The sequence below is a fragment of the Pyrus communis genome, chromosome 14 (assembly GCF_041283825.1).
Source record: "Pyrus communis isolate YQ-2024b chromosome 14, ASM4128382v1, whole genome shotgun sequence".
Lineage (NCBI taxonomy): Eukaryota > Viridiplantae > Streptophyta > Magnoliopsida > Rosales > Rosaceae > Pyrus > Pyrus communis.
In genome coordinates this window covers 14,418,825-14,445,667 of record NC_142578.1, presented here as the reverse complement: position 1 = coordinate 14,445,667, position 26,843 = coordinate 14,418,825, and the positions used below count along the sequence as shown (strand labels likewise).

General features: G+C 37.8%; 3 protein-coding genes across 8 annotated transcripts; 1 reads left to right on the top strand and 2 right to left on the bottom strand.

Moving 5' to 3' along the window:
• The first annotated feature begins 203 nt into the window (after positions 1–203).
• On the top strand, positions 204–7,999 carry LOC137712202 (aladin-like). 3 transcript variants are annotated; one of them, XR_015955721.1, is made up of 14 exons: positions 204–397; positions 511–566; positions 671–829; positions 2,188–2,293; positions 2,385–2,484; positions 2,592–2,771; positions 3,108–3,166; positions 4,932–5,019; positions 5,120–5,195; positions 5,628–5,727; positions 6,759–6,810; positions 7,399–7,446; positions 7,542–7,629; positions 7,780–7,999. XR_015955721.1 is itself a non-coding variant. In XM_088684162.1 (11 exons), the coding sequence occupies exons 1-10, from the start codon at positions 340–342 to the stop codon at positions 5,709–5,711; spliced, it is 966 nt and encodes a 321-aa protein (XP_088540288.1). In that variant the 5' UTR covers positions 204–339; the 3' UTR covers positions 5,712–5,727; positions 6,740–6,810. The 3 variants fall into 3 exon arrangements, 1 of the variants encoding a protein (XP_088540288.1); XM_088684162.1 differs by lacking the exons at positions 7,399–7,446; positions 7,542–7,629; positions 7,780–7,999 and having other exon boundaries at positions 6,740–6,810; XR_015955720.1 differs by lacking the exons at positions 5,120–5,195; positions 5,628–5,727; positions 6,759–6,810; ... (1 more) ...; positions 7,542–7,629; positions 7,780–7,999 and having other exon boundaries at positions 210–397; positions 2,592–3,166.
• On the bottom strand, positions 7,919–16,525 carry LOC137712528 (alpha-L-arabinofuranosidase 1). 2 transcript variants are annotated; one of them, XM_068451605.2, is made up of 18 exons: positions 16,148–16,525; positions 15,611–15,817; positions 15,466–15,520; positions 14,313–14,524; positions 13,798–13,919; positions 13,541–13,694; positions 12,915–12,984; positions 11,665–11,810; positions 11,524–11,569; positions 11,404–11,456; positions 10,553–10,697; positions 10,240–10,358; positions 10,033–10,104; positions 9,848–9,951; positions 9,207–9,263; positions 8,877–9,075; positions 8,329–8,475; positions 7,919–8,211 (listed from the first exon to the last, which is right to left on the bottom strand). In XM_068451605.2, the coding sequence occupies exons 2-18, from the start codon at positions 15,782–15,784 to the stop codon at positions 8,059–8,061; spliced, it is 2,028 nt and encodes a 675-aa protein (XP_068307706.2). In that variant the 5' UTR covers positions 15,785–15,817; positions 16,148–16,525; the 3' UTR covers positions 7,919–8,058. The 2 variants fall into 2 exon arrangements, with proteins under 2 accessions (XP_068307706.2, XP_088540287.1); XM_088684161.1 differs by lacking the exons at positions 10,033–10,104; positions 10,240–10,358 and having other exon boundaries at positions 9,848–9,968; positions 16,148–16,464.
• A 2,555-nt stretch (positions 16,526–19,080) lies between these two features.
• Positions 19,081–24,108, bottom strand: LOC137713172 (histone-lysine N-methyltransferase, H3 lysine-9 specific SUVH1). 3 transcript variants are annotated; one of them, XM_088684186.1, is made up of 4 exons: positions 23,846–24,108; positions 20,887–23,275; positions 19,975–20,067; positions 19,081–19,751 (listed from the first exon to the last, which is right to left on the bottom strand). In XM_088684186.1, exon 2 carries the CDS (start codon positions 23,083–23,085, stop codon positions 20,938–20,940), a length of 2,148 nt encoding a protein of 715 aa, XP_088540312.1. In that variant the 5' UTR covers positions 23,086–23,275; positions 23,846–24,108; the 3' UTR covers positions 19,081–19,751; positions 19,975–20,067; positions 20,887–20,937. The 3 variants fall into 3 exon arrangements, with proteins under 3 accessions (XP_088540312.1, XP_088540311.1, XP_068308540.1); XM_088684185.1 differs by having other exon boundaries at positions 19,081–19,723; XM_068452439.2 differs by lacking the exon at positions 19,081–19,751 and having other exon boundaries at positions 19,779–20,067.
• Positions 24,109–26,843: the final 2,735 nt, after the last annotated feature.

The window sequence follows — 26,843 nt, the reverse complement described above, 5'->3', positions numbered from 1 at the left end:
TTTATTATAAAAGCACTTCTAATCAACCCTAATTCGGTTATAACTTCTGTGTAAGATTAAATCAAACCGAAGTGCGCCCAACTATTGAAGAGAATTTTTAGTGTGCCAAAAATACAGTCTACACTTAATCATACCGGACCGGGTTTACGCTACAGTAAAAAATTTCTCCAACTACACATAGTGGGTTGAGCTGAAGGGCAGATGCCTGTACAGGATTAAATTGTAAAAACCGCCTACGCGCCGAAAATTTTGTATTTAGTTAAAGAGGGAAAAGGGTAGAATATTCCGGCACCACCGCGAAGCAAACCCTGCCTCTACTGCTCATCTCCAGCTCCAGGAATGCCTTCCTTTCCTCATCCCGGTTCTGTCACCATTTGGGAAATCAATCGCGACCTCAGTCAGTACCATCTCTCTCTCTCTCTCTCTCTCTCTCTCTCTCTCTCTCTCTCTCTAGACACACACACATGTAGTTTTATACACATACTGATATTGATTTGTAAGTATCTGCAGTCACTGCTGAGAGCCTCTCGGACGATGTAGCCAAGGACACTTATGGAAAGATTATTGTCAGTAATCCTTCAAAGTCTGTCCATATGTATCTAATTGATTAATGTTGGGTGGGTCGTATACATTGGCCATTGATGTCACATTGGAGTTTCTGGGTTTGTAGGGAATGGTATTCAGCCCAGTTCCGCTTCAATCGGATCAGCTGGTGCGGCCACCGAGTCCTGACCAGGATCCCCAGCAAGTTGTAACAACTCCAACAAAGGGAATTCTACGAAATTTGCAGGGGATTCTTAACCTCACACCTCTCTTCCGTCCTAATCATGTATGTAATATTTTCTTTACAATTACTAAATACCCAATTTGCATTAATGGTTGTTGAATTAGTGTCTGTTCCTTTTGGGTGAGTGATTACCGTGGGAATTGTGTTAGGCGTTAACTAAGAGTACACATATCATCTTGAACATGAGAATTATTGGGCAAGACTAACAAATAATCTGAGTGTAGTAGCAAATATGCTCACCCATTTGTAGGATGGCTCATCTGCTGCTGTTACATTGCATCCAATATTCTTTAAAGTGGAATTTCTTTTTGTGCCGCTGCCCATGTCTTCACTGGTGTCAAGACATGTCCCTCAAAATTCATTGAATGCAGATGTGACCATTGAATTACAAGTTGACTCTAATTCTCCAGAAACTGGATAAGTAAATGTTGAAATTCCTTGTCCTAACAGTATCATAAATTTGTAGAGTTAGGGCCACAACTACCAATACAGTATGTTATTGGTATTAGAAAGCTTGTAGCATGGGCCAAAGACATGACTTTAACCCTTGATTAGCTCTGCTAGCTAAACTTCTTCTTAGTATGTCTTAGATAGCAATAAGCTTCATATGAGAGACAACGGTTGGATGAGCTGGAGTTAGCCGGCCAGGTTATTAGAGAAGGTGGAAGATGTTCATTTGATTCAATCAAGAGCAGATAATAGCTGGTGGAAACTAGACGGGTCAGGATTGTTCACTTGCAAATCCCATAGCTCCTTGTGCAACAATGGAACTGTGCAACATTTTCCACCCTATTCTCAGATTTGGAAATTGGTAGGGTCAACAGCTGTGATCAAGTTCAAAAGCGAAGACCTTTTATTTGATTTCTCCTCAGTGGTGCAGTTTGTGTAAGTCAGAGGAGAGTGTTAATCATGTTTTTCTACATTGTTCTTACTCGATACAACTTTGGTGGAAATTGTTCAAGGAAGTTAGAGCCAGTTGGGTTATTCCAAAGGGATGTTTTGAGCTTCTAACCACCAAGTTCGAGGCTTTAGGAAAGGGGAAGAAAGCTAAAGCTTTGTGGGGCTGTTTGGTGTTGGCAGTTCTTTTGGAACATTTGGTTGGAGCATAATTTTTTAGGATTATGGGGGAGTGGAAGTAGAGGGACTATGGGGTAGGATTATTCTCGTTCTCATATAGTCATGGATATGTGGTAGCAGCCGTAAAATGAATTTGGTTCATTTTAGCTACTAGTATAGTAGTACTACTTGAAAGGTCTTACCTTCTATTATTTTAATAAAATTCTATCGTTTCTTCTAAAAAAAAAAAAAAAAAGGAGACAACAGTTATGAAGCAAGTTCATGATGACTTGTAAATGATAAAGTGGTGAAAGGCTTCTTAAACATCCTTACTGAACTTGCAGGTAAGCTTATTACCAGAAGTTGATCTTAAAGGAGTGAGCTGGCACCAACATAAACTTGTTGTAGCGCTTATATCTGGCCCAAATCAAGTTATAGTTTGGGATTTCGGTAAGATGCTTAACTAGTTACTGCTTTCAATTATTTAAGTTCTTTCTCTGCTAATTTTGTTGCCTTGCCAATTCAATTTGTACTTTAACAGAAGGGAAGGAGCCATGCATTTTGGCCAATGAGTCCCAAAGAGAGGTCAAAGTACTTGAATGGAGGCCAAACGGTGGGAGACAACTTGCTGTAGCATGCAAGCACGTACCTTAATTTTGCTGCTCAAGATCTATTTCTACATTTATTTATTTTGATAGGCTATAAGTTGTAAAGCTGAATTTCTCTCACTGCATGTGCTTGATTTCAGAGGTGGAATTTGCATTTGGGCTGCTTCTTTCCCAGGAATTGCAGCATCTATCAGATCTGGTTCTTCTTCCTTCCTGGGAACTCTCTCTAGAGGTTCTGGAATTCGATGTACTTTGGTGGATTTTCTTCGAAGTCATAACGAGGAACAGATTAGTGCATTGTCATGGAGTCCTGATGGAAGATATCCAAACAATCTCTATTCTGGTTTTCCATTATGGTTAAACTTAAGAGACTCTACATTACATGAATATGGAGGCTTTCTTGCAATTTATCACTGTCATCTATATGCAAACTTTATAAAAAATTTTGAGAAAACTTTATGTTTCTGTTTTACTTTTGCATTCACTTTCTCTATAGTATGTTGTGGAATCAATTTCATTTTTTATACATGGATATTCTCAAGCAGGAAAAAATGCCCCATTTTATTTGTATTGAAGAAGAGCCTTTATTTTCAGATTAATTTCACACTTACTTTTGTTCAGTCATGCTATATGGGATTTCCTTGACGTGTACTTACATATTTGGCATCTGGTTCTCATGAGAGCTCATCATTTACCATATGGGATGTCTCTCAAGGTATTCATATATCACTCGCTTTGGTTGCTACTAACCTTCATTATGGGTTATGTTTTGAATGCTCACCTTACAACATGTTCTCCAGCTTTCTAAATGACTTTGTTGGCTATTACATGAAATTGTTATGTGTGCTTTTCTGTATTATTTAATGTTTCAGTAATCAGCTTTAGCACATTAGTTCCTACATTACCACAACCATATTAGAATTATTAATGATAAATACTCCTTTGACCTTCCTCCATCTATGTCTGTTTATTGGATTGAAACTTCAATCAAGTATTCATGTTAAAGTGGTGCAACTTTCATGTTAAAGTGGTGCAACTATGGTGCATGGCTTTAGTTGTAACCCATGGAAAGACATTTCCCACAGGCATGCTCCTTTCTTAAGCTGCTTTCAGTTTGTTGTGGGAAACAGAGGAAGAAATAAGTTTTGGGAAGATGCGTGGGTAGGGAAAAGTTCTCTGAATGTTTTTTCCTTAGTCTTTACAATGTGTCCAGGTTTCCGAATTAAAGCCATTTATAGCATCCTCGACCGTTCTAGTGGTTTGAGGAATTGGAATTTCGGTTTAAGGAGAAAGTTGAATGAGGCCTAGGTGGAAGAGTCATCTTCTTTATTGGGTGGTCCTGAAAATGTTGCCATTCACTCTCAAGGATTGATTTAAGAAAGTGGCGTCTAGATTCCCAGCAAGTCTTGTTTCAACTACCTTTGTAATTCAGGCTCAGCGCCTTCGTTTCACCCCTAAGGTTTGATCTGGAAATCTAGAGCTCTTTCCTGGGTGATGATTCTGTCTTGGCTTGTGTCTCACGTTAAGGTGAATACTTGTCACGTGGTCCAAAGAAGAAGGCCAAATTCTTGTTTGTCCCCAGTTGGTGTGTTATGTGTAAGAAGAATATGGACTTGGTTGATCATACTTTCTAGCATTGCCCCTTGACATTGTATGTGGCATAAGCTGTTCAGGGAGATGCAAATAAGTTGGGTCATCCTAAGTGGTTGGTTTTCCTTTCTCTGTGAAATCCTAAGTTGTTTTGGGAGGTGAGAAAGCCAAAATCATATGGGGCTGTTTGATTTTTGCTTATGATTTGGGTGGTTTGATGGAGAGAAATATAAGGGTCTTAGAAGATTAGGTTGGCTTAGGTGCTAAGGAGCTTTAAAGAAAAAGTTCGGTTTTTGGTCCGTGCTATGGGCCTCTATATCCAAAGAGTTCCGGGGTTGATCTTTCTCAGCTATCTGTTTGTTTCTGCACCGGGATGGTCTTTTTGTTCCATTGTTTCTCTGCTGGCTTTTCTTTTTGTCCAGGCCCTTTAAGGGAAGGGATCCCCATTTTCTGACTAGTTATGGGACTCACTCCACATCGAATTTCAACGATCCGAACCGTCTATTTTGTAAATCTGGATTCATAGACCATCCTTGTAAAAATTCATTTCAATCCGAAATCATTTGCCTATTTATCATCACGATGAAATTTCAATGTTTCTAAGAACATAGTGTTCGTCAATTTCTTTGAACTCAATTAGATGCCTCAAATATTTCCAATTTGGCTAATATTTTGCAAGGATATCTTTAAGGTGCAACTTGAAAAATAGACGGTTTGGTAATCCCTATTTTTTGATAAAAAAGGGATTTCTTCTCTTAAAGACTGCGACACACACCATTCTATCCGTGATCCGGGATCTATTATTTTTGAGATGGTTTTATTTCTTGAAGCAGAAAAAGTAAACTCTTATTTTGAAACTTATGATTGCATTTGCTTAACTGTTTTCTCAGGGCTTGGTACTCCTATTAGACGAGGACTAGGCGGCATATCAATGCTGAAGTGGTCGCCAACTGGGGATTACCTTTTTTCAGCAAAATTGTACTGTCATGATTTGATTATTTGCACATTCATTTTCATAATCTTGGTTGAAAATGGGACCAGTTTAGGATGAATAAGATGATCCTTCTGTTCTTTTCAGTGATGGAACATTTTATCTTTGGGAGACAAACACCTGGACATCTGAACCATGGTCTTCAACTAGCGGCTTCGTCAAGGTAAGCAAAATTGACATATAAGTCTAACTAACTTCTTGTTGCACACAATTTTTTGTCTTTATTTTTTATTTTCTAAATTGATGACCCTTACATACTGCTTTGAAAACATTTTGATGATTGAGGTGTCAGCCTATGGGCCATTATTCTGTATTTTCTTTGCTCTGTTTTTTTGTCCACGTTGTGTTGCATAGAAATATTAAAGCGGCCACTTCAAATTCCTTGCAAGAGTTTTGAAGTTTAGTACTATGTTGGTCTAAACATTTTACACCTCTCTCTCTCTCTCTCTCTCTCTCTCTCTCTCTCTCTCTCTCTCTCTCTCATATGACTAATTATTCACTCATGAAGCTCATTTAATGGCAGCAAAAAGTACTATAATGGTTGAAGTTTTTTTATTTTATTTATACTTATACTCATTGTGTCTTGTTATACTAGGGAGCATCATGGGATCCTGATGGGCATATGATACTTCTCGCTTTCTCTAAATCTTCAACATTGGTTTCCATTCACTTTGCTTGAAAGCCTCCATCACTTTGTATGCAACCTTACATAAAAGCTATGTTTTAGTTATTGACATCTAGTACCTTTTTATCTCTATTTATTGTCTTGCATAATAAGTTAAGGTTCTCCTATTTCTAGTGGAAACTAGAAATAGAAATCTTGGAAAGAAAGTAAAACTGTGGATATAGAAGATGAAATTTGAGAAAAAGCTTAGCAACAATAGTTTAATGCTTTGGAGGAAGTTTTTGATATTAAGCTGATATCTACTTGACTTGAGTTAGTACTTGGTATCGTCTAGTGTTATTAAGATATGCAAAGATTGAATATTGCACTTGTCATTATGATCTATGATTATGAAAAGGAAAACTTCAGAAAGGGAGAACAATATATTTATTGTATTGCAAAAGGAATGGAATTCACGAGCTTTTAAAAAAATATAGAATCAAATCTCCATGAAAATCTGCTGTAGAATTCAACCCCTAAATTAAGCTAATAAGCAATTACAAGTCTGTTAACTTGAGAAATCAGGAGGTTAAATCAAGTAATTTAATTATAATTTCATGCAGTAATGACACTTCTGAAGTATAAGTATAGAACTTGACACTGGTGCAAGTAGAATAAAAGTCTTTTGATATGCCTTAATGAAGACGTCAGCTAAATATTTTTCAGTGGGGATAATTGAGTCAAAACCTTTTCTGATGCCACTTTAGTGTGTAGGCAGTTGTGATGTTCTCTTTGTTGGAGAACCTGCACAATCTGCACCGTGATATCCCTCAATACGAAGATTTCTTTATTTCAAAAGAATTAAAATTCTCTGAATACATTTCCTTGCTTGGTGTGAGCAGTGTACCCCTTCGGCGCTAATACTGACTGTTATCTTTAAAAGAAGCATTTTCATGTACAGACTCTGTTCTTTTTGACAGATTGGTAATGTGATGGTTGTCAAGGGGAAATAGAACTTGTGAAATTCGATTTTGAAACAAATGTCAATAGTGTCATGACAGATGACAGTTTTTTACACACTATCCTGAATCTTGCTGGTAAAGTGATGTTTGAATTTTGCAGATGCGCACTTATTACCTGTTGAACTACCAGAGATGATGTCCTTAACAAATAGGTAGACATTAAATCATTTTTATTGTTTCTATTTTTCACTATTCTGATTACTCTATGATTGTTTGATCGGCTACATCTCCTTTAATACGCTTTCTTTACGAGTTCATTGGAAAAGACAATTTTATTTGGCATTATTTCTTGACAAGTTGGATGTCAGAATCTAGTTTATTTTATTTTATCACTATTTTTATGGTATCCATGTTGACTTTCTTAATTTATGAACTGTCTAGTAGCCAGCTGCCTTTATTAGGTAGTCAGAGGTGAAGTCGGGTTTTCTACAGTCTGTTTCGGAGTGCTTATAATGCTTACTGCATTAAATCTTACTTTGTCAATTCACCCATCATATTTACCATCCCTCACCCAGCAGATTGATATACGCTTTTCACATTGCTCGATATGTAAACGAATAGATTTAAGGTTCCAGTTTGCAATCGTTTTCATCCTTCCACTCTTCTTTCTACCATATTATGTTCCTGCCTGCTCTTTCTGTTTCTGCTTCTGTTTCAGTTTCAGTTAGGACGAGAATAAACGTTCTTCATGAGGATGGAATATTGATCCGACTAACCCATCCTCAAACTGATAATTGCAGTTTCAGTTACGACGTTAGGAGGACTCCTCTAATATCTGCATCATTGATGTGAGTTGATTATTTACCAATTATTTTTTCTTTTCTTTTAAAACATTAGCCGAATGCTGAATTGTTACTAACGATTTACCATGATATAAATTCAGTGGGTTTATTAGAGGACCAGGTGACGATCCAAAACCTGTGGCATTTTCATTTCATGACAAGTTTAAACAGGGACCATTGCTTTTTGTGGTAAGTCCCTGCTTAAATGTTGTGTGCTTTGCCCCATCACATGTACTTGGAACTCTTGTGTATGATTCCCATCTGTTGGAGCGTATTTGTATTGGTTTTCTTGAAAATAAATGCTGCAAGTTTAGGCTAACTAGTGCTTTACTTTTTTAGTGTTGGAGTAGTGGATTTTGCTGCACCTACCCTCTCATATTTCGTTCGCATCTTCTTCCCTAGTTTGTTACTACAAACGCCGGATTTTCCGGCGACGAGACTTCATAGCTTATTTGTAGAGTTGGACTACTGTAAGGTGTGATTAGCGGTTCCAACAAAGATAAACAGTTTTAGTTGGATTATTTCATATAATTACATGGGATTAGTTTGTATTTGATTACACTGGGACTGAGTTACTTGAGTCACTCGAGTGACTACATACTACATACGATACAATGTTTAAATAGAAGATACAGAGACAGAATCAGCTCCAGTAGTCCTGATGATATCGCTCGATTCCATTAACAAATCAATGGAGGTGAATGAACGCGGAGAGATTACAACCTCCATTTCCTCACCCGCGGACTCTAGCAGGCTCTGTTTGGGTATCACCTGCATTCAAGTAAGGCCAATTAAAATCATATCATCGTCGATTTCTCATCCTAACATGCAGGCAACCCAAGGATATGAAAGACGAAAATAGTAACGTTACAAGGTCGATTCGGTTACCTTCGTTGGCTCGTTAAACGAATTCTCGTCCATCTGGTTGTTTGATGTAAGCACAGTTTTTGTTGACCCAGACAGACTAATAGAGTTTGGCTCCAACCCATCCACAAAAACCTGCAGATTCACTGTGTTGGTTCCCAAGTTCACAACCTGGACAAGGGCAATAATCATCAGAGTAATAAAACGTAACAGAATACGATATGCGTCATACTGGTAGAAACTGTATTTTAACTCGGTGACAGGAGAAGCGGTTAACACGTAGTTGCTTCAGTCAAGATATGTACGGAATTCCAAAGCTGAGCAGAAATGAAGAAAAATAGACAAGATACGTATTTATAACGAAAATAAAGAGTAGAATACTCCAGTCAAAGTATAATATACGTTATTCTGAAGCAACAAACAACATACGAGTTTAAGAGCAATGTGATAAACGAGTTTGTTTGTTTCTGTTCTAGGCATTCCAAGTATGTTAATATTAGATGGCTACAAACACTTTAATGGTATCGACATGTTATAAGCTACAAACTCAATTAAGCATAAAAAAGTAATACCTTTATTCTTAGGTAAGTATTCTCGTTTTCTGAATTTTGCCACGAAATTGCAGATGCAAGAAGTGAAGTAGAAGAATTCATTTGGAGTGTTGAGTTGTAAAGAGTTGCTCCACTAGATTCGTTGAACAGACATTGCACCCAGTAGCTAGGAGTCCCGTAGAGCTGTGAGGAGTCGAAGACAATTGCATCCGGATTCCACCTTGATGAAAGAAAAGTTTCAATTTTAGTAATAATAAACAGCATTGATCCGATCCTCTTTTGAAAACAGCATCAATCCACCGTAACACATAAAAGTTGCATTATACAAAAGGAATGAGAGGAAAAGTATACCGCCTGTCATGGGTATTGACAAAGAGTGGTGCATAGCTTGCCATCTCAACAATATCACTGCATTCGTACGTAGACAGACAAAAATAAGTACTCAATAGCTGCCATTTTAACAATTACAGATATATACTTTTGCAAAAATTAGATGTAAAGATGACAACCTCAGAATCCCGGTGTACATATAAAAACGCTTAGGGAAGGAGTTATAAAGAATTACAGTGAAATTATGACGGGAAACTGTGATTTCTACATATTTTAGTAGTATCACGGTGAAATCCTATGCTACAGGTATATCGGGGCATCCTCCAACTTTAAATTTATTCAATTATCCATGCCACTGAGAACTCTTTCATGAATACCATCTTTATTTATCAGATTCCCAGACCACCTCCAAGGACTTTCCATCTCTTAGTCAGTTCAGTACTATTTCTATTGGATCGGGTTGGGAAATACCAGAAAGATTCGAATGCAAAGAAAACATGTGCAGCTGGTCTTACACAAGGAGATCTTGTAACAAACTACGTGGTTGTGACATGCAGAAATGCAGGAATGATATACACTTTTTCAAGAAGAAATACCGTACTTGTAAATATATATAAAGAAGTCCGATCTTTAATGTTTTGTAGAACATATGCACAACAGACCTGTTTTTCTCCAGTCCAATAAGAAATCCGGCTTCAGCTAATGCTGCTAGAAGACTTCCTCTCCCAGCATCTTTTCCAGTCACGGCATACTCGCTCACAAAAGCCTGGATCATATTGAATACTAAGAATGGAAAAACAGGTAGGAACTTAGAGCAGATTAAATCATACAAAAGCTCATGAACTACCTTGGGGCCGTTACGTGACGTGTGATCAAAATGATTGGCCATAGAAAACAAGTTGCTAGCAGATGTATAGATCTAAGCAAAAAACAGAAGGTGAGAGGACTATCGCAAATGTTATCCATGTAGCCAAATTTTCAATGGCCCCATATGTCGAATGGTAAAGAAGATTATTGTCAAGTGGAATACAAGTAGCGGTGTTATGATATTTACATGAAAATCATACATATCAGCTGGATGATCCAACTGACGAGAAGAACCGTCGCAGTTTGAAATCATTTTGATGTCAGGATAGGCATTTCTTATAGCACTAAAGAACTTAAGGTAATTTCCTGGTCAAGAGAAAGAGGGAAAGCATAAGTCTTGACATGCTGCACAAAACAGGCTCCCACAAAACAGAGGCAAAAATGCTGCAGCCCCACCTCCAAGGCCGCCTAGGCGCGCCCCGAGGCGAGTCTTTTAAAACACTGATAATAATCAATCAGTTCCATCTCAACAAGAAGCATGAACTACAAAACATACAAACCTCGGTAGTTCTTTTTTCCACAATCCTCATTCCCTATAGCAACATATCTCAAGTCAAAGGGCTCGGGGTGTCCCATTGCAGCACGAAGAGAACCCCATGTGGAATTAGGACTGCCTCTAGCAAATTCTATACCGTCGAGAGCTTCCTGTAAACAAGAAATGTGAAAGGTAATCCATAAATTTGAGATCTATCAGCACATACTGTGCATAAATAACAAGACTGAGAATTGAATAACAATAGTTATCCGATATTGACACCAAAAACATTTATTTTATGTGTGGTTCTTTTTGTTTATGCACCAAACCAGCATTCAACAGATATATACAACTGATATTTATAATAAAATCATTGAGAAGTTAGAGCGTATTGCAGAGATTCCTAGTAACAAACAATGCATCACATGCTTTGTACTGCAGTTTTTTACAATGTTTGATGTACTCCTTGAGTGGCAATTTGGGGCTCGAAGCTCTGCCCTACCCTTGCCAAAGCAACCCTACTTGGCTTCTGAAGAGACTACATTTTAAGAGGTTCACATCCTCCTATGTGAATAATGAAGTTGGGTTTTGAGAACAGTGAATTCACTTGAAAACCAAAAAAAAAAACAACTAAATTTGATATCTTCATATCATATTTGGCAAATCTTATGCGTCTTACACCAAAGCACATAAAGCAAAGTCGTTCATTTTCAAGGCTTAAACATAATTTGAAAAACTGTTGTCATCGGCATATATTCACTTCAATTGAGAAGATATAACACAGATAAAGTAGTTAATGTGATGATATATCAATTTCGGTAACAGCGAGCCAGTTATTCATTAGTTACGGAGAAATGGGCAGCTGTTCAGGCATACCTGTACAAATGGTAAGACACTGGAAGTATCAACTTGATCATTGTGACTGATTCCTACAAATTGAGAAAGTTAATAATGACGTACATATGTGATGATATAAAGCGTTAATGAAATGTGTACCGTTATTGAACACCCATATTGGCAATGAGCCAAGGTCCTCTGATAGCTGCAGAAACAAAAGTTTTCTTTACTAATTGTTACATAGGGTAGCAGCATTAACCGGGGACCCCGATCATTCCACAACAACAACAAGATACCTACTTGGAGAAACTCAAAATAACCAAGTCCATCATCAGTCCAGTACATCCAAACATCACCAAAGTGTCCAGGTCTCTCTTCCCAGGGTCCAATTGTTTCTTTCCAACGAAATGCATTGCGTAACCATTCACCTTCAACGAAACAGCCACCTAACCAACACAAATATAAAAGCCAACTGTATTAGGTTGAATTCTAAGGAACTAGTGTATATATAAGACTTATCTATTTACAGAAAAATCAAGGATTCTTAGCACTGTTTGGAATTTAATTAAGCTTCCCCAGATTATCTTTGTCAAGAGGTCAGGACACCAAGCATTAAGGTTCCGGAATAAGAAAAAAAAATATCATGTCCAAAAACGAAAAAAACTAAAAGTCCAAAGAAAACGGTGAATGTAATTTTATATCTGCAGAAAAAAATTGATAGCAGGCAAAGTAGGACAAGATTACTTCTATTTGAGCTTGTTTTATAAAGATCTGCTTATTGTTTTTGAAACAAACAAAGATTCTTTTAATTTATTAAATATTTTGCTAAACTTTGCTCTGTGAAGTGTTCATTGCTAAGAGGATTGAGAAAATTAAGCATAATGGATAGGTGTCACTAAAGACCATGTAACCAAATGCAAATATGAAAGAAAATGAGCCATCATAGATGTCTTATGTGATAATATAGTTAAAACATATGAAAAACATGAACCTCGGCAACGAAAATGTCAAACCTAGAATCTTCCATCAATTTTGGAGCCTAATTTACTTTGACGGTACATTAGGGAGCATAAAAAAGAGTTTGAACTCATAATATACGTACATAAACGTCAGGATTGGAAATATTAGACTTCCGTTTGATGAGTAATCATCCTTCAGGAGCTTTTAAGTTTGGCAAGTGTTGTATAGTAACTTTGCGATCACACACACAAAATTACATATGTACATACAGTTCATCAATTGACCTGCCATAGCATAGATGTTTTCTTCACATTATTCATAGAAAATACTGCCCTCTTGGTATGATTGTAACTAATTTACACGCAATAAAGCGAATATAAACAGTGTTTATTTCTTCATCAACAACATATTTCTGTAAGATCGTTAATACTTTCCAACCTTGAAAATTCACTACTAAATCATATATCAACAGTTTAGGCAAGGTGGCCCCACTACAGCTTGCATGTTTCAGCTCCCATATATTTTAAGTGAGAATTACATACGAAGAGCTCAAGTTTAGCAGCAGTCAAGTATCAAGAATCCAGATTTACCTGGAAATCTGAAAAACTGAGGTTTTAAATCAGCCAACATTTGGACAAGGTCCTTCCGAAATCCATGTCCCTATGCCAAAATAATAGATTCATAATGAGTAATAAGTTGTATAAGGATATCAATAAGTTCTTTACAAGTTAGCATGACCAATTTCAAAAAAAAAAAAAAAAAAAAAAAAAAAAAAAAAAAAAAGGAAGAAGAGTAAAATCGAAGTTAAACCATTTAGGATTATTTTAAACATAGAAAGTTTGGAGTGGCAATAACAATTCCATTTATTTATAAGAACATAATTTTACTAATAAAAAAGCACAAAATAACATAGACAAGGTATGAAAACAAAGGATACAAGGTCAAGCCACAACAACTAGATTAGATTACTACAGCTTTCCAATTATAAAACACCAAGAAAAACAAAAAAATCCCTCAAGTGTGGATTCTTTTCCTTCCTCACACAACTTTATCCATAACACCCAAGCGACCGGACAATGAATAAATAGGTGAACTATGGAACACAACAATCTCAGTTGGAAAGAATTGAAGTTATCTCTAGCATAGAATCACATGAGAAAACCTTATATTTGTAAATTGTAATGACCTTGGAAAACAAGGGGAAATAAAAAGGTACCTTATATGTATCCAAGGGAATGGCTGACACTTGATCAAACCATATCACCCCTTTACTGGTTGTTGTCAATTGCAGTCTTGAGTTAGGATTTGTTCCTTGGGCTATCAACTGAATCTCGAATTTTGTCCAGTTTGAAACTTCTGAACCAGAAGCACTGCATATTCAACGAAAATGGAAATATGAATCTTAAATGCAGAATAAAAAAATTTTAGTAAGAAACTGTTGATTGCAAAATATCTTAGAAGAGAGGTGCGTACATAATGTTCGCAGCAGCAAGTTTCTGCAACCCATCTGAGCCTGTCAGTGATACGGATACATTGATTGATCCAGATGAACGAACATAAAGAACAGCATTGTATGTCTTCCCTTTTTCTATATTCTGAACAAAAAACATAAATAAAAAGACAGTACAAAAGAGCAAAAAGGAAAATATGCAGTAGTTGTAGTTGTGTGTGTGTGTGTGTGTGTGTGTATTATCTTGCGATAAAAATGGTCGCGTTGCTAAACCATGAATCTGGACCACAAATTCTGGCAAAATCAACTTGATGAATGGTCAAGTTCACAGCTTAGGTTGCCAGCCAGTCTGTCAGGAGAACATTTCCATATGTGTGCATGTAAGTTGCGAACGTTAGGCATTACAGCGAATAACATTACTGCCCAAAAAACCCCTCGCAAATGGACAAAGGGGAAACTTTTCCCAACTTGTAAATGGGAGACCTAAAGCACTAGGTGGAAAACTGAACCCATTCAAATTAGGTGTAAAAGTTCATACCATGCCCCAGAACCCAGGGTTATAAATTCCAACACCCCCAGCAGGGCAGCTATTGGCGCCTTGGGTGTCACATAGCACCTCCATTCGGAGTGCAACCTTATTGCGGTCAAAGCATGATGAACGGTCCGTTGACACAATCAAAAAGGACTCATTTCCAATTATCGCCCAAGGATCAATGTTAGAAGGAGTGTTAGGGCCCCCAGCTTCAAAACCTGTGGGAAAAAATTAATGAGAAGCCCAGCTTTAAGCATGCAGTTAACATAACAAAGCAGGATAGCTCATTATAATCTTTGATACAAAATATTTCTTCTCTCTGTATTGAATGCAGAATTTTCAACAAAAACTCGGTAACCTCATACTGAATAATCCAAACTCATTCCGACACTTCAAACAAACTTAAAACTGACAAGGCAGACGAAAAAATCGAAGGGTTGAAAAAAAGAGGGATCTGGTGGTACGTATTCAATGCAGAGAGTCAGATAGATAAAGAAGGAAATAGGTGTCATACAAAAAGGAGAAAATTTCTTGATTGTCGTCCACCAACCACACTTGCACAAGCGGTAGAACACTTATTAACTCAAATACAATGGTTTTGCATCAAGAAAATTTATTTTGGTGAAGTACAGCCTAGTCCATCTCTATTTGCACATTGAAGCGTGACCTGATAGAAACATATAAAACCAAGCACGACAACTCAACAGAAAGAAGGACCGGATGGGACCACTTGCGATCCCTTTCCTTTCTTTTCAGACTGGAAACGAGTCCTCTTTGATTGTGTAGGACTGTTTGATTGTGTCAATGGAAATGAGTCCTCTTTGATTTTTTCAACGGACCTCAATCAAAGAGGACTCATTTCTCTCAGCATTCCAATTATGCTGTGAGACATCCTGCAATGGTGGGATCCCTTTAAAGAAGCTGACTATAAATAGTTTGGTAATGTTCTCTTGCTAGCGAAAGAAGTGCTTGTGTAACCAGACAATTTGAACCACACGTTCATGCTGCAATTAATCTAATAAATGGTCTACATTCATAACTTAGCAACACAAAGATAAGCATCTGATATTGCCGGACAGTTTGTGGAGAAAACATTTTCCTGCATTTGCTATAATTTCACTTATTTTATTAGCTGGAGTTCAGAGAGTTTGGAAGTAACCTCTGTTGCTTACAAGCTCAGCCCACACCCCGCCAGCACCAGCATGGTTAATCTCCTGCAGTGAACAATTTTTAGAAAGCTGATAATTCTGCACAATTCTGAAATTCAAGTTATTGGAACTGAAACCAAAGATGAATAACGCAACCTCAAAGAAAATTCCGAACAGCGTGTCAGATATTGGGCGTGCAGATGCTTGAGAAGCATCGATAAGCAGGTTTGCTGTCTGGTTTGCATCGACTCCAATGGCAAAGCAACGATAGACGGAGCAAAGCAAGACATATAGCAGAAGAACAATGTGAGGGGACTTGCAAGAGCCCATTGCTCCCTTCCCACACCCACTTCTGCCTACAGCCTAATAAAGTATCGATTTCCGAGATAATTTAGTTACATTCTTACCAATTAACCACACAGAAAGAACAAACACAAAGTGCAAAATGGTGTTTCAGGTGATTAGATTAGATTAGATATAATTAAGGCAGCTATACTATACACAGAAGCTCAATCAAACTAAGACAATTAACAGGAATTACTTCTTCCACCAACCATTAATTCATTCAACTGAAGCCACTATTTACCGAATTTACAAATTACATATAAAAATTAAAAAAAATTTAAATAAAAACCCAGCAGAATACCCAGAAAAATGGTGAATTTTGTTTCAAAAACTATGCAAAGAAATTACCTAATAAATTATCGTCGTTTCGTTTTTGGTTGTTCGGTCTCCAAGACTCAAAGTCTCCAACTCCAATCAAAGTAAGAAAGATTAGTTTATAAAATCGATATTTCCAAGAGGCAAGAGGGAGAGTGAGTTGACTCGATGATTCTGTATAATTATCCTTATCTGGTGCTACAGCCTATAGATATACGTGTGTGTATATATAGCGGAGCATCCGGGATTTGCCTTGCTTTCACGTAAACAAATGCACCAAGCAAGCAATGAAGCTAGCTAGCCGCGGCACACTCATTGGGCTCGCTCGCTCAGTGGAATGGATTGCAAGCAAAACCAATACCAAACCATTTTGCTTTGTTTAAGAAAAATCTTTTGTGGGTCCATTCATGTGTCTTTATCTGTAACAAAAAGAGCTAAATATAACTCCGTTCAGAATTATAACGGTAGACATCGAAATTTCGGTAAAATAAATGTTGACCAATGCATTAAAATTACAATCTCCACTCATTTCACCTACCTACAACCTCCACTCATTTCACCTACATCATCCACTTACTTTACCTACAACATCCACTTACTTCACTTACAACCTCCACTCATTTCACCTACAAACAACCTCCACTCATTTCACCTACAACATCCACTTACTTCATCTACAACCTTCACTCACTTCATCTACATCATCCACTTACTTCACCAAGAAAATTTGTGGTGGTGATTCATTCTCAAAGCCTATAAATAGGCTTCTCCATCAAGGTATCAAGGATCCTAAATCAACCAATTCACCAATACATTTCTCTACTCCCAAAATGGAAGAGAATACTTCACACACATCCAAATCCTTGAAGCTTTGAAACTTCAAAGCTCTCAAGCATCCAAACTCCCAAGAATTCCGAAGGATCGAGAAAGCACTCTTCGTTCTTAGTCAAATCCTTGAGGCAATCGTTCATCCAAGATGAAGCCCCGACGACCCTTGGATCAACAAACAACAGTTCTTCAAGATCAAGCACCGAAGGCCCTTGAAGATCCATTCATCTATTCATCAAGATCAAGCCCCAAAGGCCCTTGGATCAACACAACCACAATCTAAGATCAAGCCCCAAAACCCCTTGGATCAACACACCCGTTCCTCCAAGATCAAGCTCTGACGGGCCTTGGATCAACACATCTGACAACCTTCAAGATCAAGCCCAATGGCCCTTGAACAAACTTCCATCAAACTTCAAGATTAAGCCCCGAAGGCCCTTGAAGAAACTTCCTAACCTTTAAGATCAAGCCCAACAACCCTTGAAAAAACTTCCATCAACCATCAATATCCCTTGAAGAAATTTCCATCAAACTTCAAGACCAAAGCCCTAAAGGCCCTTGAAGAAACTTCCAACCGTTCATCCAAGATCAAGCCTCGACGGTCCTTGGATCAACAAATCTACATCTTACGGAGATTGAATCAGATGACCAAATTTGAGAGAGATCGTAACCCCAAAATCATTAAACACAAATATTATTTTGTACACGTGTTCTTGTTTCAAGAAATTTCCATGTTCACAATAGCACTGTAAAAAAAAATATTTTTGATAAGTAGTGTTATGCCATACTTATATACCATCTCCAACCCAACTGAAGGAGCTAAATATAGCTCTCTTAATAATTTATTAATTTTAAATTTATTGGTTAGTTTAATTAAATTACCTTTGAATGTTTTCAAGAGTCTTTGGATTTAAATCAATTATTACAATTGAAGAGCTACCCAAAAAGGGCTAAGAGGGGGTTATATTTGGCCAGCTTGATGTCCCTTTAGTCAAATAATGGCAAGTTAGGCAATCTCCAACAAACCTGGCTAGAGGGCTTTTGGGCCCCACCGGGCCAAAACACCCAAATTAGGCCAACATGCTAGCCATTTCTAGCCTGCCAGCTAGCCCTCCAGCCCAGCCCACTTGCCCTCCAACAGCTACCTAGCGTCAGCATGACGCCAGCTAGCAACAACTAGCTAATGTCAGGTTACCGTTGAAATTTGAATTTTTTTTTTCTGGACGAATTAAAAAATAAATAATAATAAATTTCTAATTTTTTTTTCCTATAAATACCTAAACTATTTATACACCATTTTTTACATACTTTTCACCATTCCATACTATCCGGAAAATTATTAAGATTATATAACTATATTTTAGTATGTCCGAAAATTTTATTTTAATATGGTAGTTTAATTTAATTAACTATATTAATTCAATTAAAATAATAAATTATTAAGGGGATTATGACCCTCCTTCGGTTGCAGATGGCTTTAGACTCCATAGAATTATAGCCAGTAATTGGTTATTGATGAGTTTTTATACAAATTAAACTAGGTTTTGGTTTTTGAACGTTCAGCACTGTCCACTGAAAGTGGCTAAACTCATGACGTACCGAGATGGATACATGAAAAATGTCTTGATCTTATCCCGTGGACCCCAACATTCATCCGTTTATCCGGCTGACGGACGACGAAACGGCTTGCACGGCACCTGCCGTATATGGAACATTCCACATCATCATTGGATTTGGGATAAGTCTAGTCCTTTCCAACCAAACAAAAATAACATATACATGGTCGTTTTTAGTTTTCTTTTTAAAAAATGTTATCTAGTTGTACATCATTTGTACTAACTCTCTTATAAAGATGGGATCCACGTACATTGTCAGACCCTACCTTTATTAGAGAAACGATACAAATGATGATACAAGAAATATAAATGATGGTACAAATAGATGGTAAATGTAACACTACTCTTTCTTTTTTACGTCAGTTCTCACTCAATTCATCCAAATTTTGGTTTTAAAGAAATTAAAGAGGAGTCACGGAACACTACCACGGTGACATGTAAGTCATTCTCTTGTTTAGTAACACTTAAATCATATTGCTTTAAGACTATCAAACAGATTAGTCCTGTCTTAGGAGGGCATAATGAATGTGCGATCTTTGAATCGAAACTTATAAAGATGAACGAAAATAACTCGTACAGAATTTATGACGGCCTGCCCCATTGGACTTGGAAAGACATAACCCAACTTTGTCAATTGGAAACGACATGTAGATACATCATTTCCAAGTAATAAAACTAGCACAAAATAACTCATACAGAATTTCTGCTACTGTCCTGCCCCGATTATAGTCGACGAACCAAACTCACCATGAGAGAATCAGTGAGCGAGAGAGGCCAAGCAAAACACTAAATCATTTTATTCGCCCACTAATATTAAAATGTACCGTAGAATCGTAGACACTAAATTACCGCTTGAATTTGAAACCACACACCTAAAGCAGACCTCGTCGTACAAATGCCCAAGCAGTAAGTACTAACCTCCTACTCCTAGGGTACAAGTCACAACAACCTCCTCTGCTACCAGAAGAAGCTCTACAAACCGCAACTATGAACCTCGCTTACATGCTCTCAAAGATGGACTAATGGACAATATGATTTTGTACGATAAAATGACTTGAGTAACCATCACCAGTCTCCGGTCTAACAAGCTTGGGGCCTGAAGGAAAACACGAGCCCGCGCACAGATGGAAGCCGGTGCATGCCTAGAGCAAATGCACTTATAACCCTGTGCACAAGCACATGGGGCTTAGGTCCTCCGATTCCACAAAGCAAGTCGTTAATAAACAAAGAAGAAACCTACTTTTCCACTAAAAAGGAAACCACACACAAGTAAATAAACTAATCCACAGGAAATCTCCTAGTAATTTTAATGTTACAAACTTCATACATTAATAGTACATTGGCAATGCTGAGAACGGATCTCGCATGCGCCCATTAACTAAAGTCACAAGGGGGAAGTATGATGTTCCTCAATACCTGAAAACCAGATGCCTTCCAAGGTAATGAAAACAGCAAATGGACACACATACCGCATCACCCCCTTCTTTCTGCCAAAGTAATACAAACCAACTGCACAAGGGGCAAGGCAATATGGAAGGGTAAGAACTTCATTTAAATAGAAAAAACATGAAGTCGCGTATAAATATTTGGACACTGAGAAGTGTCAGTATGGAAATAGAGCAAATCATATATGCCCATAGCAACATAGTTACATTATATAAGTTTACAAGACACAAAATTTGATAGATCAATGCCAGATGGGCTGTGACCTAGTTTTACTTTTCTGCGTCTGGTTTATGATATTCTCACTTCTCACCATGAAGTGCGTAATAAGTGAAGACAGTTCCTTGAAAATTTAACGCATGGGTGGCTATGGCATTGAACTATTAAATACAGGATTCAACAATAAAGATAAGGATTGCTGGCCTGAAGGTGGAAGGGATGTAGATATACAATAAAGATGGATCATGGATAAACAGGACCCAAGTGAACGCCAAATACTAGACGGGTGTTAATGACACACTTTTACTTTGGAATCTGAGACAAAAATTGATTCAACCAAGACACAACACACAGAATCGAATCCTTCACACATTTTCTGAACCAACATTTTAGGAAAAGAATGTTCCTTCTACATATTTTGTCTTCGAACACGTGAGATATTCATGCCAAATCAACATATTTCATCATAACATGAACCGTAAAACCACTACTAAGTGCCAAACGTAAACTGTTTTCATGATCATTCATGCTACGTTCAAGATTTAATCATTCTTTGAAGTCCGGTTAATTTAAGAAGCATTTATATGATAAAACAAGAAAACAAGACAAACAGAAAAAGTATCATAGTAAGAAATAAACTCAGTCAGGAAACTGAAGGCCTCTAACCTTTTTCTAGAAGGATAATTTATCAAAGTTCATCCTCATATGGTACACCCATTAGTAAAAGAAGCTTCTGCATTTTATTGACCCACAAAGGCACACTTTCTTCCTATGGTATGCTTTCTCTTGAGGGACCATCCCATAATCATATGTCAACTCTGTCATAGGAGGTATGTGTCCAACCGCATAAAACGCAATATGGAGGTCAGACTCATTTTTGTTTTCCCTTAAGACTGGCTGCCAAAGTACATTTGGAGAACAGCTGTGATTCATAAAACGAGCAACATTTCCATCAGTATTTGCACTTATAATTAGAGGAAATGGGGCCTTTGAAGTCTCAGTAGAATCACCAGGCAGAACCCCGAGTGGCTGACAGGTACGAGTAGCATCGAAAATGTAATCGTCTTCATAATCACTCCCCATTTCTTCTACCCCAGAAATATTAAGAACTTGTCCTGCATATTCACATAACAAAGAACCAGCGCGGATGGGATCCAAAGACCGCAGACCCCAACCTTTATCCTTAGTTCTAAACACCTCCAGACGAACTTTCAGGCCACTTTGAGACACTCGATTCCGACAATTAGGAGGGCACTGACAGGATGGACCACATTCATGCAGTAAGGATTTTTGGTTCACAAGAAGCCCATTTGCAGTATATGGGAGAAAATCTCCATTTTTCTTAATGCAAGAGCAATTGGAATTACCAGGGAGACACCCACCAATACAGAGACATCCATCAGAGGGTTCTGTAAGATTCACCGGTTTAGAATACTGCAGGCTAGAAATATATGTGAAGTGTGCAGGGCCTTTCTCGCCATCAACATCATTTACGAGAGAAACAGGTAAATTTTCAGCTCCGGAAGTAAGGTCGGGCAATATAAGTCCAACCCTTGTAGTAGTAGTTTCTTCTTTCCACTGTTCAATTGATTTCCAAATGTTAAATGCTTCAGGCTGGCCAGGTAACCTTACCAATTTATACTTAAATACATTGCAACCACTCTTCCCCTTGTCGACCCATGATTCGTGAATTTTATATAGACCATCATAGACATATACCTTCCCAGTTGGATTAGATACATCCCTTAAACCTCGAATTACTCTGACATCATTACCCCGATGCAAACTTTTCTCCAAAGCAAGATTACCCCTTTCAAGCTTCTGATCCTTCATTTCCTTATCTCTCCTGAAATCATTGCTAGCATTACCACCTTGGCCACTGTATATCAACACATTCGAATCCTCCACAGAATCCTCATATCCTCCAGAAGAAACAATGCTCAATGCTAAAGGCTCTTCCTCTGTACTGTTCTTGACTCCCATGTAATCAATTCCACCCATAGTTGGAGCATGTAATCCAACCAAGCACAGTTCCATTCGGAAAAAGAAAATATCCCCGACTTCAACACCAGGCACTGCACCAGTCCTCTTCTTGGCATTTGTCCTAATTCCCTTATTCATGAAGAGTGTTCCTGTCCTTAGATCAGGGCGTCCTGTTCTTGGGGCTCCTGGTATTCTTTCCTTCATCTCTTCAATTTGTGTAATCCTTCTTCGCACCAAGTCATAGGACGTGAGTGCATATACAACCGATTCCCTGTCACCATCAGTTTGTTGGAATGTATTGGTATATGTTGTAAGAACATTATCAATTATTGCATCAATGTCAACATCAGGCAAAGCAACATTAATGTCCTGGCCACCCCTTGTCCTCTTTTGGGACCGGAACTTACTCCTTGAGCTCCCTACCTTCCTTGTATTTTCTCCATCAAAACCATCTTCCTCTGCATTCCCACTTTGGGATTGTGGCTGACCACGACTTCGAGCAAGCCTTCTTGCTGTCCTCGTATCTCCATTAGCGTCTGCGGATGGAGGCGTCCTAAATGAATTAATTGGGACTGCATTTGATATTGGTTTGTTGAAGACAAAAGATGCATTACCACTTGGTGTTTGCAGATTTTGTTCAAGTGGCCTTTGCGACTCCGGTGAAATGAAGAACGGAAAAAATGGGGCAACCCCAGGTGGGAAAGGGCCAGCAGGAGAAACACAAACGAAAGGAGCAGCACCTTGTGGAGTTGAAAATGAAGTATTATTAGAAGCTGACGGGAACAACGGAACAAGACGTCTCAAAGGCCTTACATCTAAAACCTTAGACTTGTCAAGTGACCCAAAACCAGGAACAGACTCTTGACCTAAACTTTGTTCCATTAAATCGTTTCAGGCAAGAAGCACGGTTTTCAGCTACGACAAATCCGGTAAGAAAGACTGCCTCCACTACGAAAGCAGCCACAACATAAACTTGTCACAGAATCAAATTGCAACCATTTCAACCAGAATACATTGCAAAATAAGCAGTAATCTTTGCAGAGTTCTTGAAGATACAAAGTTGACTAATCTCCTGCAACATGCAAAGTTTTAAATAAATTAGAGAGACGATAAAAACTAAATTTACCCAAAATTAATAGATTTTCATAGGGTGAAAAGAAAGAGGTAAATCCAACTACTACACTATTTTGTTGGTGGAAAATATAGTAAATTGAAATAATAACTCGCTTTAAGTTTAAGCTAAGTTGACAAAATGATTTTTGCTCATCCGAACCCAGAAACCACATGCAACACATCATTCAACTAAAATTCTTTTTATTTCCCAGTTTTCACTTTAATTTCCCAGACTTCCAACAAGTGAGAAATTACCTTCAATTAAGTTGTATAATGAGAAAATGAAATCAAAACTAAAACGGTTTTCACTTTTCAGACTTCTCTCAGCAACCAAACAAAGGATATGAGGCATAACGTAAAACTAAGTGAGAAAAGTTACCTTTAATTCACAAGGTAAACCAGTGAAACCAAGAAAACTAACTTATTTTCTCATAATCATCCTATTTTCTCAGAAAATAATCAAGAAAACGAAAAAGTAAAACCCAATCAAAAAAGCAAAATTAAAGATCCATAGAGATCAAGATCGAACCTGGAGATGCAGCGGCTACGGCGGCTACGGGAGAAGATCAGATCGAACCTGGAGATGCAGCTGCTACGGAAGAAATCAAGATCGAATCTGGAGATGCAGCGGCTACGGGAGAGGATGAGGAGGAAGGCCTACGGGAAAAGAAAGGCAGCGACAGAGAAGATGGAAAGAAGATGAATGAATTTTCGGAAATTTGGAGAAGTAACCAAAATTTAGAGCCTGTATAGAATTATAATCAGCCTTTAAAGTTTATGGTAATTATAAATAAAATTTGATATGAAAAATACTAATATATCATTAATACAACAAATTTTAGTTAAGGGTGTGTTTGTTACATCGGATTATTTCGGAGTGGATTAACTTCATGAACTAAGCTGGACTGGCATAAACTAGACTAAACTGAATTAATTTAGTGAAACATTTGCTGTATTGTCAGACAAAAAACACAGAATTATAAACAAACTCTCAAATTATATTATTTAATTCTTATCTATTAACATTTTATTATTAATTCTATTTTTTCCTATATCTCTCTCGAAATCTCAACCATCTTTGCCTACATCAACCATGTTTTTCAAAGCTCTCCAATTCAGACACATTTTTTTTTCCTTCATCAACCATCAGAGCCGACATCAACCATGCTATTGAAAGCTTTCCAATTCAGACACACAAATCGTTTTACCTTTATCAACCATGCTTTCATGGAATTCCCATTTGCACAGATTCCCATATGCTAAAAATCACATTTCAAAATCCTCAATTCCTACTAATTGCCATTCCATTTTCTCTATTAATTTTCTCACCAATCGAACACCTTTCAAAATTCCCTATTCCTACTAATTGCTCACCTTATCTATCGCACAGATTCAGATTATGGTTCGCTGAATTTTGGCGATGAAACGCGACTGGTGAGGGAGAATCAGCGAAATCAGGTATTTGGTAAGGGTGGAAATTTAGGCGTTTGTGAGGTTTTGAGAGCGATGTGCATGTAGTATGAGATAGTAAAAGACCCGTCTTTGCTGTGTTTGGGTCAACCCAGATGGTGGAAGACAAATCGGCGTTGGGTTTGCGGGATGGTGGAGATCGGCGAGAGTTGTCTCTGCTCTGGTCACTAGAGAAGGGGGATGCAGCTGTTGCTCATGTACGAAGGAGAAGGATTGGGTTTGTTGCTTGTAGACAAAGGAGAGGGGACTAGCAATCCCGTTGTTTTTTTTTGGGGGGGGGGGGGGTCTAGAGGTGGGTTTAAAAAAATCGAAAACTGAAAAAAACTGAAACCCAAACCGGACCAAGGTTGAAAAAAATCGAACCGAAACTGTCAAACCAAACTGAACCGAATCTGCCCAGTTCGATTTCGGTTTTTGAGGTTTGGAAATTGAACCGAACCGATATATATATTTAATTATTTGTTTCAATATTTATAAATAGTTTAGTCATACAATCATAGCAAAACAAAACCTGTTGTCAAGTTGGTTTCAGTGAAACTTTTCAAGCTAGAGTGCATGGGTTCGAACCCTCATGCCTTTAGGATTTCAAAGAATTTTTTTAATTTTTATGAGAAATCAACAAAAACCTTTAACCTTAGCCACCAGTAATAGTAGTCACACCTTTTCTATTTTTCATTCCCCTCTTCTCTTTCTCGTTCTATGACCTTTAACCTTAGCCACCAGTAATAGTAGCCACACCTTTTCTATTTTTCATTCCCCTCTTCTCTCTCTCGTTCTATGCCTCCAGACTCCCTCCATGTCCATTCCTCCAATTTCTCCATTCTTCTCCATAACTTGCATCTTCCTTTCTATTCTAAGCTTCATATTTGTGAGACCTTCCATGTCCATGCCTCCAAATTCTTGCAAATTTGTGTTGCTAGAACGGTGTCGTTTTACCCCAAGTGTAACCCTAACCCAGTGACCCTCTCACGCAGCCTGAGTGATAGGAGCATATTCATGCGACTTAAATGGCTTGTTCTCGTGCATTTACGTTATGTTTCTTTAGTTATTTTAGTCCTTTATGCTTCTTTTGTGTGTTTTTAGGTTCTAAGGGCAAAGTATGCAAAAGGATGCCTTTTGGAGCCTTTTGGAGCAAATTAGAGATTGGAATGGATATCATATGCTTGGAGCCAAAAGGATGGACGAAATTGAAGACTTGAAGTAGGAAAGTTAAATCCTAAAAGACCTCATGTTTGAGCATCATTGAAGACTTCTACGCATTTTAGAACACAAAAACAACATTCCTTGCAACCTTAGGACATTGTCGTGTGTTTCCTTGTGTCTCCCTTCCTTGCCATGCAAGGAAGGGCTTTGTTCCCTATTTTAAACACTTAAACACTTCCTTAATCATTCAACCATTCAAACCATTCACTTATCATATCATTCACCACATATTATTCACTTATCATATCATTCACTTATCATATCATTCACTTATCATATCATACATTTATCACTTATCACAACAACAACCTTGCACATGCACTTCCCCCTTTAACAATCCCACACCTTGACATTATTCTTTCATCAACCCACCACAAATCCAACTATGCCGTGCCTCCCATCATAATTACTCCACCAAATCAGCCACAAGACATTATCATTGCATAACATTCCATTTCCACCTCTTTCCAACCTAATTCACATGCATACCTATTCTTTAAATCAACACATGCATTCACATACTTTCACAAACTAATCCACATGCACATTCATCCACCTTTCTTCCAACAATCACTCCACCTTGCCGTGCATTACTACCATCAGATTTCCAGCATTTCCATGTGCTTTCCCCTTTGTTCTAGCCACCCCACATGTCCCTTTAATCATTCAAACATGCACCCTTTATTCTTTCATTAATTAAACCATTCAACCACATTTTCACCAACAATAAGCATCATTGCCGTGCATTGCACATCAACATTTCAGCACACTCCACATGCAATTCCAGCTTTCCAACCTAGCCACATTCACATGCATTCACTCATAATCATTCACCAAACTTGCAGCCACATTTC